The sequence below is a fragment of the Schistocerca americana genome, chromosome X (assembly GCF_021461395.2).
Source record: "Schistocerca americana isolate TAMUIC-IGC-003095 chromosome X, iqSchAmer2.1, whole genome shotgun sequence".
Classification (NCBI taxonomy): domain Eukaryota; kingdom Metazoa; phylum Arthropoda; class Insecta; order Orthoptera; family Acrididae; genus Schistocerca; species Schistocerca americana.
Genome location: NC_060130.1, coordinates 760,401,807 through 760,424,244, shown reverse-complemented (window position 1 = coordinate 760,424,244; position 22,438 = coordinate 760,401,807). Strand labels below are relative to the sequence as shown.

General features: G+C 37.6%; 1 protein-coding gene across 1 annotated transcript in view; it reads right to left on the bottom strand.

Annotated features, from left to right (window-relative positions):
* Nucleotides 1-7,459: 7,459 nt before the first annotated feature.
* LOC124556300 (gamma-tubulin complex component 3-like) overlaps nt 7,460-22,438 on the bottom strand; it is a 249,300-nt gene continuing 234,321 nt past the window's right edge. The window contains exons 10-11 of the mRNA XM_047130275.1: nt 10,596-10,838; nt 7,460-7,639 (exon numbers count right to left, since the gene is read on the bottom strand). Coding sequence (XP_046986231.1) covers nt 7,460-7,639; nt 10,596-10,838 — 423 coding nt within the window. The remainder of the gene's footprint in view (nt 7,640-10,595; nt 10,839-22,438) is intronic.

Below are 22,438 nucleotides of genomic sequence, written 5' to 3'. Positions count from 1 at the left end.
ACCAGAAGTCTTGTCCCTCCTGCCACCGAACTTCACTAATTCCCACTATATCTAACTTTAATCTATCCATTTCCCTTTTTAAATTTTCTAACCTACCTGCCCGATTAAGGGGTCGGGTGTTCCACTCTCAGATCCATAGAACGCCAGTTTTCTTTCTCCTGAAAACGACATCCTCCTGAGTAGTCCCCGCCCGGAGATCCGAATGGGGGACTATTTTACCTCCGGAATATTTTACCCAAGAGGACACCATCAGCATGTAACCATACAGTAAAGCTGCATGCCCTCGGGAAAAATTACGGCTGTGGTTTCCCCTTGCTTTCAGCCGTTTGCAGTACCAGCACAGCAAGACCGTTTTGGTTGGTGTTGCAAGGCCAGATCAGTCAATCATCCAGACTGTTGCCCCTGCAACTACTGAATAGGCTGCTGCCCCTCTTCAGGAATCACACATTTGTCTGGCCTATCAACAGATACCCTCCGTTGTGGTTGTACCTACGGTACAGCTATCTGTATCGTCGAGGCACACAAGCCTCCCCACAAATGGCAAGGTCCATGGGTCTTGGGGTGGCGGGGGGTGGGGGGGGGGGGGGGGGGGGTGGGTGGTGGGGGGGGGGGGGGTGGGGGGGGGGGGAAGTGGTAGTGAGTTGGGAAAAAAAGCTGCAGAAATACACATAAAATTGGGAAAAATCATTAAATGTTACACAGTCTAAGCACAAAAAGCTATTGGATCTCTAAATTACTTACTTTTTTAAAAAAAATTAACGTACCTGAATACTATAGTCATTCTACCACACTTAGTTCTCTTGACAAGCTGTCAGCAGCACAGATTGGTTACTTTAGTGCTGAAGAGTTGTTCCAGTATATTCAAGAATGCTGCAGTGGTTGCCAGCACCAAGTCATGGTAATAAGAATTTCATCCACAGTAACATTTTTAATCTTCTTCATAGAACTACAAATTCACAAGCTGTGCTTCAGGATTAAACTCTCTGTTTATGCTGTGGAACTGGCCTCAGGCAGGCCAGTGCAACCAGCTTAGGGGTAAGCAAGCCAGGAAACCACACAATTCTGCAACTACTACATTTTGCAAACTGGCATTCTACCATCAGTGGTGGACCAGACTGCTGCATACTGTAGCACAATGCTGCATTTCTGAATATGGCTATGTGACAAGAGCCTAGCTCTTGTCATAACACACCCACAGTTGGAGTGAGTATAAATGTTCCCTACTCTGGCATTAGCAGCATTCCATCAGCACTGTGCATTTGAAGGGTACAGTTTTCATGCTAGTTTTTGGTTGAATGTGGAGCCAAGCAGCTACAGCCTCACTAAGCAACATCATAATCTAAGCAAAGCTGCTCATCTTTGATCTATCCACTAGCCCTGATGGTTATGGGCTTTGAACTGGATGCACTGAAGTGAGGCCATCCTTTCCGTGCCATTACCATGTTGGCCCGCCACTCTCAAAGAGTTTGAGAGGGTCTGAGTTGGAGTCTAAGCACAAACCTGCCAGCTGGCTTGGGCCACAGGCAGTCTATGCCAGCCCAGCCATCTAATATCACTTGCTGTAGAGTGGAGACTGGACTTCCATAACCAAGGGTGCAGTAGTTGCTGGCCATTGTTATGCTCTCACAGCATTCTGCTGCCTCAGCATCCTCACCCTCCACCTGCTAGCCATGGCCAATTCATGGGCCACAGTTATCGACTTCTTGTATAGAATCACTGACTAATAAAAAGTAATGTTTTTGAGTTAGCATTCTGAACTACACGCTCATTGCAGTACTGGGGATCCCATCCCAAAGCTCCCTGCAGATGCCACTTTGGGGACCGAAGTGGCCTTCCTGCAAAACTGGTGTCAGTGTAGAGGTTGTTGCATGAGGCAACCACTACATTTTGGCAGCAGAAGAGGCAGTACCTATGAGTGACAACTTGGAGTGACAGTCTGAGACTTCATCTCAGCATGCGAGTGAAAATGAACAGTTTTGCATGTGACAGGATGAAGTACACAGTTTCTCGTGACCTGAAGAGGACGACTTCATATTATGTCAGGCAATGCCATGGTTAGCACTGTGATGTAAGTATTGAGAAAGGTGTTCAGAGGTGGGGAACACAGTTGTGATGTTGGTTCCTCGAAGATTATTACTGCAGAGGCGGCTCGGACCTTAGTAAATCAGATGATACAAATACAGGCAGACAATACAGAGCTGCACAATCAGTTACATGCACAGAGGATAGGAGGTATCCTCATTCAGTATGTCACCACCTGAATTCCTGGCAATTTAAGGGTACCACATGTGTGATCGACTAAAGAAGTTTATAGAATGTAATAAAGAATTTAATACAATAGTCACACTGCAACACAACCATATAGATATGACTTACGTGAACAAAGAAATACAAAAACTAACTTTAAAATAAAACAGATGAGTTCATTTTTGGGCTGCACGGCATTTAGATACATGCACGCTGGACAGATGCCAGAATACAAGGCATGGAATACATCTGAATTATGGAGGAAACTATTTATGTGTAAAAAGATAAACGAAATCATTCCACACAGAGAGAAAGAGAAAAGCGAATTCCATGTGTGGGAGCAACACCATCAAGAGCAGAAGTAGCAGCATTAGCAGTACAGTCAAAAATAACTGTTGAAGGTACCAGAATTAGCAGCTAAAACATCACCACATGCATCAGAAGCTCATCCTACAAGCAACAGAAAAAAGAACCAGCCTTTTTCTGAGTAAGATACATGAGAGGAAAGCAGTCTAAGCTATGTGCAACACCTTTCTTGCGTATTCAAAATGAGCCTCCAGTGCCAAAAGCAGACCAAACAACTCATATAATGAGAAAAATTGCTCTTCTACCAAACAAATATCTTATTAATGCTCAGGTGAACAAGGCTCAACTTTGTATCCCATCAAAATGTAAGAGGTCTGAAGAATAAAATAGAGAAACTGGTAATACACTTAATAGATGAAAAATATGATTCAATGCAATGGGTAACTTAAATGTGCACTTCCCAACAGATGACAGAAACAGAATAGACCTTTAACAGATGATGTGCTCTTACAACTTATTGTCAGTGACAGGCTCTCCAGCTATAATAAAAGTCAATTCCAGTACTTCAATAGCTAAATTATTGTATGTACCCTTATCTATAAATATTTTAATTATCAAAAATACTATAAATGGCCTCTCTGACCAGGATTGACAGTTTCTCACCATAAAGCAAATAAATGTACAGAGAAGTGAATTTCATTTGGAAAAACGTAAGCATTATAAACACACATCATGGATAATTTTAATAATTAACTACAACTTGTTGACTGGTCTCCTCCATATGCTGCAGCTGATGTTAACTTTAACTTTAATGTACTTGTCAAGGAGGCTACAAAAGTCTATCTGAATAAATATTCCCAAAAAAATGAGAGAGGGAACCTGTTTAAATCAGGTTATAGGTCTTCAATTACTAGGGCCATTAAACTCACAACAAGACCATACAAGCATTGAGAAACACCTACAGGATCAGCAGTCTGACAGAATACAGTTTACAATACCTACATGAAAAACAGTTTTATCTGCATTGTTTCTGGATCTTTCCCAACCATTCAACGCTACTGACCATGAAGTACTAACACAAAATTGGAAAACTATGGCATTCAAGGGAACGTTGAACAGAGGCTATAATCATATTTATGTGCCACAGAACAGTGTGTATGAACATGGAACTCAAACCAGTTAGAAATGAAAGCAATCAAATATGAAGTGCCACAGGATTTGGTAATGCGACCATTGTTATTTGATCTGATTGTTAATGATATAGATACTGAAGAGAAGAGAAGAGAAGAAAATATTGTATGCTGATGACATGACAATATTGTACAGTGAGCAAAATGTGGAAATCTTGAGAACAGAGTATACATTTCTGCAAATGTCATAGCTCATGGCTCTTGGAAAAGGAACTGGTTATAAACCTAAAAAAGACTATGTATGGAGTGTTCAGAAACACAGAGAAGGCCGTTCATATGGATTTAGAGGTGGATGAAATGAGGCTAGAAGAAGTAGAATTCACCAGATTTTTTGGGAACCGCTGTGGGTAATGATCTGAAATAGAAACAGAATATAAATTCAGTCTGTAAGAAGCTCAGCTGTGTCGTATTCATAATGAAGCAGGCATCACAGTACACATACAAACAGCTTCTGTGCACAATATACTATGTACTCTTTGAACACTATCTGCAGTATGGAGTGATATTGTGGAGAAACTCAGACATTCAAGAAACAAAAATTCAAAAACCATTTTTAACAGAACATATAGGATTGCAAGGCTCCATAAATCAAGCCATGAATTTTCTGAAAATGAATATACCTAGTACGGTACAAATTTAACCAAGTAAAAACGGTCCCAATACACGAACCTGAAAGGATTATTGAGTCTCTAAAAAGTGAAAACCCCAGTAGAGTTGACAACATAACTACTGAGTTATTAAAATATTGTTGCAGACATTTAAGTAAAATACTTTGCCATATTTTCAAGGCCTCATTTAAGCAGGGAATATTTCCTCAAAGTCCACTGTGTAAGAAGGGAGATAAGGCAGATACTTCTGAAGACTGGCTGAACCCATTAGCCCCAAGTTTTTCAAAGGTTTCAGAGAAACAAATGCATGCCAGGATTGGTATGTCTCTTAGTGACCATAATATCATCAGATTTGGTTTAGCTTTCAGAAAGGATCACTAAAAGAAAATGCAAATTAACATGTGCTGTCAACAACAAAAAATGAAGATTGTTGGAATATTTTGGGACTCAATGAAAGCATTTGACCATGTCATTTTTATTAAAGATCTATGTTTCTGTAGGGAATGTTGTCAACACCTAATATGGTGAATTGAAACTACAGCACTCCTTGATAATTCGATTTACGAACTTGATATGTCAGCTAATAAGATTTTTAGGGATATTGTGAAATGATTTAATAAGAATGGTCTTCCTGCTAATTACAGTAAAACAAGCTTTATTCAGTTTCACTCAACCTCTAATGGTGAAGAACTAGGAAAAAGTTTAGTGACTATTGTATACTTCAAAACACGTCGGATTATGTATTGATAGCAAACTAAATGGGCCAATTACATCCTTGATCTCTGCTAAGTACGGTGTTCTGCAACATTTTATGCAATGTATGCTCTTACAGAAACATGAAAAATATTTGATCTGCTTATTTTCATGCCATTGCGGCATAAGGAATCTTATTTTCATGCCATTGCGGCATAAGGAATCTTATTTTGGGGAAATGGCCTCTGAATAGAGAAGTGCTATATGTAAAGAAAACAGGCATAAGAATAATGAACAGTGTCCATCCTAGAATGACATGCAAAATCTTCTCAATATCTTGAAATTCTTACATCAACTGTGCAATGTATGTTGATACTTATAGGTTTAAGAAGGGTAAAAATCTAAGGTAACCGTCTTCCCCAGGATGGAATCAGTGTACCTCATCTCTCTGCATATAACATAAATTTTATGTGCAAGTGTGAGAAACTTCCCTAAATATTTGGGTAGCGTGTATCTGAGGCAGGATGTGGGTACCAGCCTGGTACCCACCTAGTGCGATGTGGGAAACTGCCTAAAAACCACATCCAAGTTGGTTGGTACACTGACCCCCCCCCCCCCCCCCCCAATCCCATTAACCCATTGGGTGTATTTTAAGCAGGACCGGTGTGCCTTCCCATCACAGAAGTGGGCACTATAGCACACATGTCTATCCAGGCAGTTTACAATATACATCCTCCCTAATGGGTTTCATAGGGGAAAAAAGGGTGCCTTTCAAGCCCAACTTACATGTATTAGTCATGATACTAGAAATGAGCATACAAACCTACATGGTATGAAAGGGAGTTCATTACAATGGCTGTAAGATTTTTAATGCCTTCCCTTCTTTTAAAAGAAAAAAAAAATGAATTCTTGTTTAGAAACACAAAACTTATGTCAGTTCCTACTGCAAGAGTCATTTTACAGTATAGGATAGTTCCTGAAAGACCAAGTCCAGTATCCAAATACATGTATAATCCATAGGTGTATTCACAGTCCTTATGTTTGTGAATATTTATTATAATTATTATAATAATAATTATTATTATTTATGTTGTTGTTGTTGTTGTTGTTGTTGTGGTGGTGGTGGTGGTCTTTAGTCCGATGACTGGCTTTGTGCAGCTTTCCACGCTAGTCTGTTCTATTGACACCTCTTTATCTCTGCATAACTACTGCAACCTACATCCACTTGAATATGCTTACTGTATTCAAGCATTGGCCTCCATCTATGATAATAAGTTACTTTGACATAGTATACTTCATCTGAAAGTCCTCTGGTTCCTCTTTTCAGTAATTATCTTACTTCCTCCAAAACTTCCTGTTTTTGAAGTTATCCATGATTATATCTTTCCTCTTCTAGGACCTTCCATTTTTAACTAGTGCTCATTTCCTAAATTCAGTTATCTAGATTTGTAGCCCTAATTTGTCTGATGGAATATATTACTTTTTAATTATTTGACCAAGAAAATTATGTAAAACAGCCAAATTTGGTAGGAGCTGGGAATCCCACAACAGTGTACATTGTGTTAACAATAAAGTCCATATAATTTGATCAATTTTCCAGTTATCAATTTCATAATTAAACCATATTACTTCTTGGCTCATTGCAATTCCAAGTTCACAAATTTTGCTCTTTTCCTTGTGGTAAATTATATGTTCATAGACAAATTCAATAATTATTCATACGCTTATCTATAAGTAGGACCAGTGGACAATATTTCAGGCAATCCTCACTTAGCCACCAACACCCAAACATCCACATGCAAATGTTTTAACGAGTCCTTGGCTTGCATTCTTGCAGCTAACAACCAAGAGTCGCTCAAAATGAACAACATGTAATTAGTACTGAATTGAAGTGTGTGTATCCACATAAGTTATTCAATATGGGTACATCTCTGTGTTAAAGTTACCAAAACGACTTTATTGTGCAGTGAATAGCTAAATGGATGTTTCTTCATACTGTCCCTACTTAAGAACTATAGGGAATGTTAACTTAAAATCTGTAGCCACTGTCAAGTATTTCATGGCAGAATGTGTGTGTGCTCATTTGTGGTGTATAAACTGTACAATTTAACTTAGACAAGCTAATTATTGACATAATACTTGTGTCATGAACCTGGAAAAACTGACAATGTAACTGATGCAGTGTTGTGTCCATCATTTTGGACTTGTCGTTAATCAAATTACAGCAAGATAACAGGCAGGAAAAGCAGTGTAACTACTAAGGGACAATGTTATCACAGGTGAGGCACACCACAACCTTAACCTGAAAGTGAGTAGCACAATTTATATAACACCATAAAATGTAAACACATCATTTCATTAAACTTTTATTGAAGAAAGCTCAACAGAAGGTACTGGAGCTGATTGTAATTTGAATCATGTTTGAGACAGATGCTTTCCTCCCAAACTGAGACGACGATGTTGGAATGTGAGAGGTACATTTAGCCTTGAATCTAGTCTCTGGTAGTGCTCGTTGAAGTCGAGACGGAAGCTCAACAGCTGCAGCATTTCATTTGGTTGAGTTGTCAACATGAGCAAGAACTTCTTCACCATATCCTGAAACATGGTACCAAATGGATTGTTATTACATCAAGGAACGTTTGGAATCTTAATAATGAAATATGTGGTTACTCAAACCTTAGGAAGATGGGAAAAATTAATTGATTGTCAGTCCCTCACATTTTATTTCAGATATTGAAGGATTATTTTGCTGCAACAGCTTGTTCCTTCTGTCTGTCTGAAGTCTCTACATGCAGAACACTTAATTCCCAGCCAAAACTGGGACAGAAAACCCAAAAATGCAGTGCAACTTAGGGCCATCATTGTGGAGTTATGCCATGCCATTCCAGAAGATTTGTGTTAGAGAGTAATCACAAATGCACGTGTGCGACTTGAAGTTGTAAACCAAAACGGCAGTCATATTAAACGTGTGATTCATTAGGTTGTATTTCCAAGCTGTACTCTTTACTTCTACATCGATAAATTACAAATCTTGTCAACAACAAATGTGTTATTCATAAAACAAATCTGGTGACTTACCATGTGCCACTCTGTACCACCAGAAGTAGGGAAGTTTGAGACTTGCCAACTGCAGTGGTTTTTCCTCAAAGTCTTCCATAAAATAGTTGGACACCATTGGTGACAGTGGATTCCTGGTGGCTACAAAACTACTGTATGAAACAGGATCTAAAGGTCAGTCCCAGGAAAACTGTTGTTGTGAAATTCTTGAGGAAGCGTAACTGGGACATATGCTCGAATCTGAAGCTCTTCTATGAACATCTACCAGTAGAGGGCATGGTTAAGTTCCTAGGGGTAACCTGGGATGCAAAATTTACATGGATCTGTTGCATATAGAATGTAAGTTCCAAGGCAAGAGGTGCTTCTCATGCACACTAGATGGGCCTGTGGAAAAAATTGGGGTCTAAGAACAAGGAGAATATACTAGATATACACCTCTGAAGTAAGAATTAGCAGCACACTCACTGATGGGATGGAGACTATGCTGTATACATTCCCATTACATCTTTGTGTTACAATGGAGGCAGCAACAGGTGTATACGGGCTAAAAACTGGAAACCTTTAGTATATCAAGAATTCCACACTCATACAATTGATGTAGTGAATATAGGAATGGTCAGGGAAATGCTGGCTGGCTGACTGACCGTGCAATAGCTTTCATCTGCTTCAAGAAACCTTTCATTGTAATGATTGGAAGTAGGGATCAGTGGAAGAATGAACTTCAACAACATTCCAGTGACGGTCGGGTTGACTGACAAGTCCAAAACAAAAGGTGGTGTTGGGGTTCGGGCTGGGATAAACGGGGTACACCCTAGACTAAAGTGTGCAGTCTCTCTGGGGAAGCTGGCTACAGTATTCCAGGCAGAGAGATTCGCTATATGAGGGTGTGTAGCAGAGAATATACACAGGTGCTACGAGACTCGTACCATCCACATTCATCCAGGGAGCTGCTGTGAAATCTGTATCAAGACTTGCAACGAAACCAAAGATTGTGCAGAATGAAATAAATCCTTTGTGAGGCAATGAGAAAGCAGCAGAGTCATGTAGATAACTTATAGTCACAATTTATTTGTACTGTTTACAACTTTTCAAATGAGCAAAAGAGAAAAATACAACAGACATTCCTATTCCCTATCTCAAACTAAGGAAAGACGGTCTCTTGAGTCATTTAAGGGACAATACAGCTGAAAGACAGCTGAAGTAAGGTTTAGAGTTACAGAATTTGACCATGGGAACTACTGGCTGGAAGAGTTAACATGATAGTTTGTACAGTAACTAACAGAAAAAAGTACAAGCATTTGAAGATATCTTTAAGTGTTTGTATAACGCACAGATAATAATGAAAATAAAGAGGTTGCAGAAATAATGTCAGGTGAGGTGTATAATACCATTTGATGTATGAAGAAGAGAAAGGTGCCTGGAGATGATGTTTCAGTTGAAACAATTAAAGCTAAAGGGAAAGTAATATAAAAGGAATTTGGAAAATTATTTACAGAATAATTGTGAAGGAAGAGAGTTTCCCAAATATTGAACAATGCTGTAACAGATTTGCTTCACAAAAAAGAATACAGGCATGTCTAATTAACAATTACTAAGCAAAGAAGCAAAATACCTTACAACAACACAACAGACAATTTGCAAGTCCTGAATGAAACTATAGAATGGAGCAACGAGTAGGAATTATTACTTAGCCTGAGATAAAAATATTTTGAGAAAATAGACTGTTTTAACAACTGCTCTTATGGTAAAGAATACATACATCAACATTATTGTTTTCATTAGGTTTCTTCCAGATAGTGGGAAGTTTAAAATGGAAAGAGAAGTCAGGTAAGGAAATTCCATACCGTCATGTACTCTCATACTGAGATCCTACAGAGCATGCTTAACTGTCAAACTCCAGAAATTTCATTACAGTATACAAAGCAATCAGCACGACAGTTTCATACTTTAAGAGAGTTATAGTCAGCAACTAAGTCATTTTCTGCCATATTCATTTCCTCTTGTAGTGGAACTTAATTTTTCTAAGCAGGGCTAAAGACAATATCTGGGTTCAGTGCCTGGTCTGGAACAGAATACAATTCCGCGACTAAGATCATTATACTGTACATTTTGCTGTAGAATGACAGTTCCATTTTACAAGTCTTTGTATTCCACAATACACATAGTACCAATACAGTATTTGTCTGATACATTACCATCTCACCTAATGAAGGCAGAGAAGTTATTTAGCAAAACATGTGGAGTTACATCCTGAGCAACTGATTCTAAATCTGGAAAATTTCACATTAAAAACCTCCTGATGAAAACCTCAGTTATTTAAATGTTCCCATATTCTTTGGATCATAATTGTGACAGCTCACTATGATGTTGAATGAGATGGTTTTACAATTATAGTATGCCTACACTCAAGTCGAACGACAAATTTGAACATCTTAGATTATCAAAATGCACTGGAAAAAAGTTCTCACCCTTCAACAATGCCAAAATATGTTACCTGATAGCTTTTTGCCAATACGTTCAATTGAGTGCGCATGCGAGGCAGGAACTTATTTACGAAGTCATTCACCCTTGCAGATTCCCTTTCCTCCATCGTACTGTCCATGCCAGAATTTTCAACTAGCTTCTCATATTCCTTACGAGCTTCCAGCTCCTCTGATGCTCTGTCATGCAATTCTTGTTCTAGGCTTTGCAGCTGTAGCATCAAACCATACACAGACCGCAAGTGGGCTGCCAAACTCTGGAAACAAATTGAAATAGCTTTTGTTGAATAATTTGAAGCTGCTTTACTACAATTATTATACTGTTCCTGAAGAAATAATAGTTAAATGTGTTTCCCATAGATGAAACTTGGCCTGACTGAAGTACAAGTGATACCAAGCATCAATCTTGGCAGCACACACAGACTATCGGTAGGAACACTGAAGAAATTCAGAAATAGTACCTACGGAGGAAAAAAAAAAAAACAGGCAAAAACCAAGTGCTGGAAACCAAAAGATAAGAGGAAACCCAAAAGATAAGAGGAAACCCAAAAGATAAGAGGAAACCCAAAAGATAAGAGGAAACCCAAAAGATAAGAGGAAACCCAAAAGATAAGAGGAAACCCAAAAGATAAGAGGAAACCCAAAAGATAAGAGGAAACCCAAAAGATAAGAGGAAACCCAAAAGATAAGAGGAAACCCAAAAGATAAGAGGAAACCCAAAAGATAAGAGGAAACCCAAAAGATAAGAGGAAACCCAAAAGATAAGAGGAAACCCAAAAGATAAGAGGAAACCCAAAAGATAAGAGGAAACCCAAAAGATAAGAGGAAACCCAAAAGATAAGAGGAAACCCAAAAGATAAGAGGAAACCCAAAAGATAAGAGGAAACCCAAAAGATAAGAGGAAACCCAAAAGATAAGAGGAAACCCAAAAGATAAGAGGAAACCCAAAAGATAAGAGGAAACCCAAAAGATAAGAGGAAACCCAAAAGATAAGAGGAAACCCAAAAGATAAGAGGAAACCCAAAAGATAAGAGGAAACCCAAAAGATAAGAGGAAACCCAAAAGATAAGAGGAAACCCAAAAGATAAGAGGAAACCCAAAAGATAAGAGGAAACCCAAAAGATAAGAGGAAACCCAAAAGATAAGAGGAAACCCAAAAGATAAGAGGAAACCCAAAAGATAAGAGGAAACCCAAAAGATAAGAGGAAACCCAAAAGATAAGAGGAAACCCAAAAGATAAGAGGAAACCCAAAAGATAAGAGGAAACCCAAAAGATAAGAGGAAACCCAAAAGATAAGAGGAAACCCAAAAGATAAGAGGAAACCCAAAAGATAAGAGGAAACCCAAAAGATAAGAGGAAACCCAAAAGATAAGAGGAAACCCAAAAGATAAGAGGAAACCCAAAAGATAAGAGGAAACCCAAAAGATAAGAGGAAACCCAAAAGATAAGAGGAAACCCAAAAGATAAAAGGAAACCCAAAAGATAAGATAAACCCAAAAGATATACAAAGAAAAGATTGTGACATAGCTTCCCGAAGGTGAGAGGAAGGGATGTAGAGGAAGAATGGAGAAGGTTCAAACAGGCCATAGTCAAGGCAGTGGAAGAAACATGGGGAAAACATTGACAAAATTCAGACACAAAGAAACTCCATGGTTGAATGAGAGAATTGCAGCAGCAGTCAAGAAGAAGAACAACACATGGAGAGAATGGTTCAAGGTCAGAACAGAACATAAGAGAGAGAGAAATGGAAATGACTAAGCAGAGCAGCTTAGAAAATGATAGCATTGGCTAAGAAGCTGTCTTGGAAAAAAATCACTAAAGAAATAGATGAGAATTTTAAGGATGGAAAAGAAGATATTATACCACATATTAGGTAACAGAAGGAAGTAGAAAGAAAATGCTTCAAGAGTCATCAACAGAGAAGGAAAATCAATTGGCAGGAGGAAGAAATTGTGAAAGTATAGAAAGGATACTTCCAAAATCTATACGAGGATCAGGATGAAACGAACACATGTAATGAAACAGGTCAAGCAAGGAAATATCATCTTCACAAAGGAAACAGAAAGAGTGGATCTGCAGATGTCAGATGTAAATAAAGCCGTATGAGAAATGTAAAATGGTAAAGTATCTGGAGTAGACGATATCAGAGTAAAAGTGACCAAACCACAGGACCTTTTGGGTTTCAGTGGGATTTTTCATTTCTAATACAGTTCTGTCTTCATCCAACATTTGCAGATCATCTCTTTCTGTTTCCTCTGTGAAGATATTATTTGCTTCATCTCCCTGCATTTCATTAGATGTGTTTGTTTCATCCTGTCCATAAACATCTTGGATGTATTCTTTTCATCCTTTCATAACTACTACCTCCACCCACATGGGTTTTTCCCTCTTTTTTGGTTACTTTTGAAATATTTTCTTTTTGCTTCCTGCTGTCATCTAATATGCAGTATATCATATCTAATATGCAGTACATCATCTTGTCATCGTTAAAATTATCTTCTATTTCTTTTGTGAATTTTTCCTAAGATATTACCTTAGCCAATGCTAATCTTTTCTTTGCTGCTCTGCTCAGCCATTTCCATTTTTATCTTCTGTTCTGTTCTGTTCCTGAATCATTCTCCCCATGTGTAGTAGTAGTAGTAGTAGTAGTAGTAGTAGTAGTAGTAGTAGACTGGTTCTGCAGTTCTCTCATTCCACCATGAGAATAGTGAGGTTAGCATGGACACATGGAATGATTGCAGGCAAATGGGTAAAGGCAATTATTGTACCTGTTTTAAAGAAGGGTAACAAGGCATTCTGTCAAAACTACAAAACAATAGCATTACTGTGCCACTGCATGAAGATTTATGAAAAGAGAATTTTACAGGAAATCAAACAGGATAGAACAACAATTAAGAGAAGAAGAACAACAAGAATGTCAGTCTGGAGGATCAATTATACATGCCATATTTACATCTAGACAGGTAGAAGGGGAATTTGGGGAAGATATCACAATTGCATTCATAGGTATAAAAAAGGTTTATGACATGGTTAGAATGGAAAGACAAGTTCTGAATAGACTGGAATTTTCAAAAAGAATGAAACTCAGAATAATAAACATCTGCAAGAAATGCCTGAAATGTGTTATGATAGATGGCAAGAAATCAGAATCGCTTAGAACATACAGAGGAGTTCTACAAGGAAGTGTGCTCTCTCTAGTGTTCTTTAATATAGCCATGGACAATGGACAACATAATGGAAGTTTTTCAAGGGTCAATAGCAAATGATATGATGATCTGAGAAGAAAATTAGCAGAAACTCTAAGAATAACTAAATACCTGGCAGAGAGCAATTTAAGAATCAGGCATGGAAATAAGCTTCACAAAGAGTGAGATGATCAAAATCAGCAGGAAAAAAGAAGGAAATTAAGTAGTAAAGGAAAAATTATTAAAGCAGTAGATACTTTCAAATACCCAAGAAGTAAGTTAAACAAGAAAGGAAACATCAAGAATGGAAATTCGGAGAGGACAGAAAACTGTTCAAAACTTTGTTTATTGCATATCGATATCAGACACAGTTACAAATCAAAAAATACTTGCCAAAGCAAAGATCATGATATATAAGTCATATCTGCCAATTTTGACCTATGGATAATAATGTTGGACCTGGACAAAGAAAGGTCCGAGCTGAATACAAGTGAGAGAGGTGCATGTTCTACAAGGTATCCTGGATAAGATGAGAAGGGACAGGATAAAGAATGCAACAATATGAAACACCCTTCAGATCAATACCCTAAAAGAAACTATGGGGAGAAATAGGCTTACATGGTTTCACCAGTTTAAAAAACGGGACAAGAAATACTTCCAAGAAGAGCTCTAGAATGGACAAAATCTGTAAGGAGACCAATTGGAAGATCATGAACAAGACAGAAAGACGAGATGAAGGATGATGTGAATTGAAGAGGACTGCAATGGGAGGAAATGCCAAACATTAGAATGTGGGAGAAAAGAGACACTTGGAAGAGGCTCTATGAACGATTGGCTAAAGCAGAAACATTTGAGGAGGAGGAGGAGGAGGAGAAGAAGAACTGGTGAATAATGTGTATGATAATGAAATTAACTTAGTACGTTTACATTATTAAGCAACTTCATTTGTTATTCTTAGCACATATTTTAGGAACAGTGGCACTTCACTCAGTTTGGTGATCTGAAAGTTTGTAATTGAAACCACCTGACTACCATCTATGAGGCACGTTCAGAAAGTAAGTGTACTAGATATCTTTTTTTACGGTGTATCTGAAACAAATTACATGATATTGTTGATACACTTAATGACAATTTTTCCTTATGGATTGCCATCCTGTTCAGTGCATGTGGTGAGTCATGGCACAAGCTTCTTTATGCCCTCCTTGAAGACTCTCCCAACAGCTCCTTGTCCAACTCCAGAACCTCATTCTCGACTTGCTCAATGGTTGAAAATTTAATTCAGTTCTTTAGTGCCTTGAGAGAGGTGAAAAGCTGATAATCTAAAAGTGTTAAGTCAAAGGAATACTGGGGGTAGTTCTGAACATCTCAATAAAATAAGTCCAAGAGTGTCTTGGTGGCATTGTCATGCAACAAGCACACTCCTTTTGGCAGCGTTCCCCTTCTTTTGCTTTGAGTGCTCCTTTTCAGTTTTTTAGAGTCTGACAATATTGTTGTGCATTGATTGTCTCCCCATGAGGCAGAAATTTGATCAAAACGATGCCTTTCCAGTCCTAAAACATTGACAACACTTTTTTGTGTGCAAAAGTATGGTTTTGAATTTTTGGCAGATGGATAATTATTGTGACAAATGTCTATTTATCTCAGGCATGTAACAAGCCACAAGTTTCACCTCCAGTCACAACAGAGCTCAGAAAATCCTCACTTTCCAAATCAATTTGCTCAAGAAACTCACCAACACTACTGACTCGAAGTTAGTTAGTTAGTTGCGAGTTTCATTGATCAATGGCATGGTACAGTAGGCATTATGATGTGGAACATGCCAAGCGCACAAGAAATGAACAAATGAAACAAGATTTTTTAAATATATATATTACAGTACAGTGTTAAAGATTAATATTTCTACTACTTACCCCATTCCCTTAAATGGCACAACACGCATATACTTACTTTAATTATAGATTTATTTATTCATATTCAAGATTCCATCTATGGTATAGAAGGAGTTGTCAAGGAGATATGATTTCAATTTATTTTTGAAGCTATTACTGATGTCTGCCAGACATTTTATTTCACCTGGTAATTTGCCAAAAATTGTTATAGAAGCATATTTTACCCGTTTCTGTGCCAAAGATAGGTTGAGCAAATGATAGTGTAAGTCTTTCTTTATCTGGTATTACAATCATGAATGTTACTGTTGTTTTTAAACAAGTTCATGTTGTTGAGAACGAATTTCATTAGCAAGTAAATGTGCTGTGAGGCTGTTGTAAGAACTCACAATCTTTTAAAAAGATGCCTACAAGATGTGTGACTATGAACCCCACACATTATTCTAACCACTTTCTTTTGAGCAGTGAACACTTTTCGTCTAAATGTTGAGATACCTCAAAATATTATTCCGTATGACATCAGAGAGTGAAAGTATGCTAAGTACGTTAGCTTACTAATTTCTATTCCTCAAAATTGGCAATTATTCTGACTGCAAAAGTTGCTGAACCTAGTCGCTTTAGGAGATCCAAAATATGAATTTTCCAATTGAGATTCTCATCTGTATGTACACCCAATACTTAGTATGCTCTACCCTGTCTACTGACTTCTGTTGATGTGTTATATTTATTGAAGGAACTGTACTTTTTGCAGCAGAAAACTGGATTTACTGTGTTTTTTTAAATGTTTAGAGCAAGCCCCATTTGCAGAAAACCAATTAATGACTTTTACGAAGACCTTTTTTGTACCATTTTCAATTGGAGTTTCTTTTACTGGATTAATAGTTCAAATGGCTCTGAGCACTACGGGACTTAACATCTGAGGTCATCAGTCCTCTAGAACTTAGAACTACTTAAACCTAACTAACCTAAGGACATCACACACATCCATGCCCGAGGCAGGATTCGAACCTGTGACCGTAGCAGTCGCACGGTTCTGGACTGAAGTGCCTAGAACCGCTCAGCCACCGCGGCCGGCTTTTACTGGATTAATAATGATGCTTGTATCATCAGCAAACAGTGTCAGTTCAGCTTCATATTTCAGATAAGAAGGGAGGTCGTTCACATATATCAAGAACAAAAAGGGACCCATGATTGAACCCTGTGGAACACCTAGTGTAATTTCACACTGTTAGATGAAGTGGCAAACTTACTTAAATCACTTGACCCATATAAAGAAACTTTTTGCTTCCTGTTCTGTAGGTATGACTTAAACCACTCCTATGTTATTCCATTTATACCATAGAATTGTAATTTCTCTAACTTAATGCCATGGTTCAAATAATCAGATGCTTTGGACAAGTCACAGAAAATTCCTATTGGTTACATTTTACTATTTAAGGACTCTATTATGTGGACAGTGAAATTGTATATTGCTCTCTCAGTGGAACAGCATTTTTGAAATCCGAGCTATGATATACTAAGTATCCCATTACTGTTGAGATGGCTAACTACTCGAGTACATTACTTTCTTGAAGATTTTCGAAAATGCTGTGAGCAAGGGTACAGGCTGATAATTATTGAAGTCTGTGGTGTCCCCCTTTTTGTAGAGAGGCCTGACAGTGGCGTATTTTAACCTGTCTTTTTTGTGATGATCTGTAAATTGTTTTGGGGCCTATTTTGTACAGAGTTTTCAATGGCACAGTGTTTCTCTTAGTGTGTCTTGCAAGAGAGTTGTTGAAACATCATAGAAATTTCATCAAGTGTCAATTGGTGGTCTTCATGAACTGATTTCTTCGTTTTTGCACCAACTCATCAGTCAAAATGGGTCGTGTTCTCCACTGTTCGTCATAACCACTAGTTATGCCTCCACTGATCTCCCTACACAATTTAAACACATTCATTCTGTTCACAACATCTTTGCTATAAATGGTTTTGATTCGCAAAAAAATGTTGGGAGGTGTTATTCTTTGTGTGAGTAGGAAGTGGATCACAACACTTGGATCACAACACTTGGCTCACACTTGGCACGATTCCTTACTGACATCTTTCGTGCGACTAGACACTACAATGTGAGTTCACATACTACGATGTCCTTGCAATGCTCACTCTTGTCAGGGAATCCCTGTCTACTACTCAGTGTTGCCAACACTCAAAAAAACTAAAAACCACAGCTCATTATGGACACAGTACACTTACTTTCTGAACATGCCTCACACTACCAAAATTTGAATTCTGGCATAATGACTTATAAAAGACAATCATTACTGTTGGGAGCCAAACATTCTAGAATTATTGAACACTGTAATTGTTTAAGCAATTATGCTCAGGTTTTCTGATAGAAAGTTTTGTTAGGTTACACAAGTTACCACCTCTTTAGTAAGATCTGGAGGTCCTTTGTTTTCCTGTGCATGAACCATCAGTGATTGTAATACTTATGCCAATGCTGATTATTTACTTTAAAATTTGTTATGAAGGTTTGGCTGTCTATTGAGATGTGACACATTCAAATTTCCAGTTAATCAAAATACAAAACTCAGATATGTCTATGAAAGTACTACTAAACCTAAACACAGAGGAAATTGAATAGAAATAAATCATGGTGTTGAGATACCAAAACCTGTGCTTCATGTCATTAATTCTCCTGTTTCGTGGTTGACTTGCACAAAAATCTGCTGAAGTGGTCTGCTGTGTAGTTATATTTCCTATAATGTGAAAGTTGTGTGTTCCTGTCCAGTTTTTAAGACACATTTCAGTAGTACAGTTACTTAGGTCTACTGTAGCAGTAGAAGCAGGAGCACCAGGAGCAGCAGTAGCAGTAGAGGTAGTGGTATAATAATAATAATAATAATAATAATAATAATAATAATCCCCGTGGAGGCCCGGGAAAAGAATAGGCCTCCGGTATGTTCTGCCAGTCGTAAAAGGCGACGAAAAGAACAAACCACTAATAGGGCTAACCCCCCTTTTAGTGTGATTAGTTGGTTCAGGACAGAACTAAAGAAGCCTCGGACAAGCGCCGTCATGGTCGGGGACGACGCTTGAACCTTATGCCCGCCCACAATGGTAACGACACTGCTAGCCAACTGGAAAATGATTTAAATCCAAATAGAGGCATTTTGCAGGATATGCTTCCTGCAACCACCCTAGAAGGAAAACAAAGACAGAGGATGAGATGGTCAGATGAAGTTAATCGACACCTCATGTTCTGTTATTACCAAGCAACAAACCTAGGAACCAACACAACTGGATACAGATCACAAGTATACACAACATTTATTACCAGATACCCAGAATTAAAATTTTTAACAGAACAACGACTAGCTGATCAGATCCGTGTAATAATAAAAAATAACAGGATACCCCAGTCAGAATTAGAAAACATCAAACAACAAGTACAACAAATACTGGAACAAAATAATGTGCAATCAGAAGAAGAAGAAAATACAGTAATGGACTCAAACATCCCAGAGCAAACAAACAAAGAACACCACGCACAAATTAAACAATCAGAGGAAAACGAAATCTTAAGACAGCCACCAGAACAAGCACAAATAGAACACAAAGTGACACAGATGTTAGATATAGAAGAAAAATTTCAGCTAACATATATAGAATACAAAGACACAAATACAGACATTAGACCATTCTTGCATAGACCACCAAATAACCCACAAGTCGAACCAACAATAAAAACTATCAACACAATCATACACAACAAAATAAATGAAAACACAACTATGGAAGAGTTACAACTACTGGTTTATATAGGAGCACTCACTACACTAAATATACACACTAGGCAGAGATCAGAACCAACCAACACACAGAAGAAACCCACAAAACCAGCATGGCAACACAGGCTACAGATCAAAATAGAAAAACTGAGAAAAGACATCGGACAGCTAACACAATTTATAAGAAATGAAATCTCGGAAAAAAAATGAAAAAGGTTAGGTAAAATCTCACAACAAGAAGCGACAGAGCAATTAGACGAAAAGAAGCAGAAATTACAAGCATTAGCCAAACGACTTAGAAGATACAAAAAAAAGTGAAAATAGAAGGAAACAAAACCAAACATTCAACACAAACCAAAAGAAATTTTACCAGAAAATAGATAACACACACATTAAAATAGACAATCCACCAAACATAACAGACATGGAACACTTCTGGAGCAACATATGGTCAAACCCGGTACAACATAACAGGCATGCACGATGGATACAAGCAGAAACAGACACATACAAGATGATACCAGAAATGCCTGAAGTGATAATTTTGCAACATGAAGTCACCCAAGCAATTAATTCTACTCACAATTGGAAAGCCCCTGGAAATGATAAAATAGCAAATTTCTGGTTAAAGAAGTTCACCTCAACACATTCACATCTAACTAAATTATTTAACAGTTACATTGCAGACCCATACACATTCCCTGATACACTTACACACGGAATAACATATCTGAAACCTAAAGATCAAGCAGACACAGCGAACCCAGCTAAATATCGCCCCATAACATGCCTACCAACAATATACAAAATATTAACTTCAGTCATTAAACAGAAATTAATGACACATACAACACAGAACAAAATTATAAATGAAGAACAAAAAGGCTGTTGCAAAGGAGCACGAGGATGTAAAGAGCAACTGATAATAGATACAGAGGTGACATATCAAGCTAAAACTAAACAAAGGTCGCTACACTACGCATACATTGATTACCAAAAAGCTTTTGATAGTGTACCCCACTCATGGTTACTACAAATATTGGAAATATACAAAGTAGATCGTAAATTGATACAGTTCCTAAACATAGTAATGAAAAATTGGAAAACCACACTTAATATCCAAACAAATTCAAATAATATCACATCACAGGCAATACAGATTAAGCGTGGAATATACCAAGGAGACTCATTAAGTCCTTTCTGGTTCTGCCTTGCTCTGAACCCACTATCCAACATGCTAAATAATACAAATTATGGATACAATATTACTGGAACATACCCACACAAAATCACACATTTGCTATACATGGATGATCTAAAACTACTGGCAGCAACAAATCAACAACTCAACCAATTACGAAAGATAACAGAAGGATTCAGCAATGATATAAGTATGGCTTTTGGAACAGACAAATGTAAGAAAAATAGCATAGTCAAGGGAAAACACACTAAACAAGAAGATTACATATTGGATAACCACAGCGACTGCATAGAAGCGATGGAAAAAACGGATGCCATCAAAATATCTAGGATACAGACAAAAAATAGGAATAGATAATACAAATATTAAAGATGAACTAAAAGAAAAATATAGACAAAGACTAACAAAAATACTAAAAACAGAATTGACAGCAAGAAACAAGACAAAAGCTATAAATACTTATGCCATACCAATATTGACCTACTCATTTGGAGTAGTGAAATGGAGTAACACAGACCTAGAAGCACTCAATACACTTACACGATCACAATGCCACAAATATAGAATACATCACATACATTCAGCAACAGAAAGATTCACATTAAGCAGATAGGAAGGAGGAAGGGGATTTATCGACATAAAAAAACCTACATTATGGACAGGTAGACAATTTAAGAAAATTCTTTCTAGAACGAGCAGAAACAAGCAAAATACACAAGGCAAGCACTCATATAAATACATCGGCTACACCACTGCAATTTCATAACCACTTCTACAGCCCTTTAGATCACATAACATCAACAGATACAAAGAAAGTAAATTGGAAAAAGAAAACACTTCATGGCAAGCACCCGTATCATCTAACACAGCCACACATCGATCAAGACGCATCCAACACATGGCTAAGAAAAGGCAATATATACAGTGAGACAGAAGGATTCATGATTGCAATACAGGATCAAACAATAAACACCAGGTATTACAGCAAGCATATTATTAAAGATCCCAATACCACAACGGATAAATGCAGACTTTGTAAACAACAAATAGAAACAGTAGATCACATCACAAGCGGATGTACAATACTAGCAAATACAGAATACCCCAGAAGACATGACAATGTCGCAAAAATAATACATCAACAGCTTGCCTTACAACATAAACTTTTAAAACAACACGTTCCTACATACAAGTATACACCACAAAATATACCGGAGAATGATGAATACAAATTATACTGGAACAGAACCATTATAACAGATAAAGCAACGCCACATAACAAACCTGACATCATACTCACCAATAAAAAGAAGAAATTAACACAACTAATCGAAATATCCATACCCAATACAACAAATATACAAAAGAAAACAGGAGAAAAAATTGAAAAATACATCCAACTGGCTGAGGAAGTCAAAGACATGTGGCATCAGGATAAAGTTGACATCATACCAATTATACTATCAACTACAGGAGTCATACCACACAATATCCACCAGTACATCAATGCAATACAGCTACATCCAAACATATATATATACAACTACAGAAATCCGTAATTATTGATACATGTTCAATTACCCGAAAGTTCCTAAATGCAATATAACACATACCGTACAGTTAAAAGGAAGTGACGCTTGATCAAGGTCCGTGTCACTCCATTTTCAACCGGACTTAACGTCTGAGAAAGTGAAGATAATAATAGCAGTAGTAGTAGTAGTAGTAGTAGTAGTAGTAGTAGTAGTAGTAGTAGAGGATAGCAGTAGTAGTAGGGGGTGGTGTTAGTAGTAGTAGTAGTAGTAGTAGTAGTA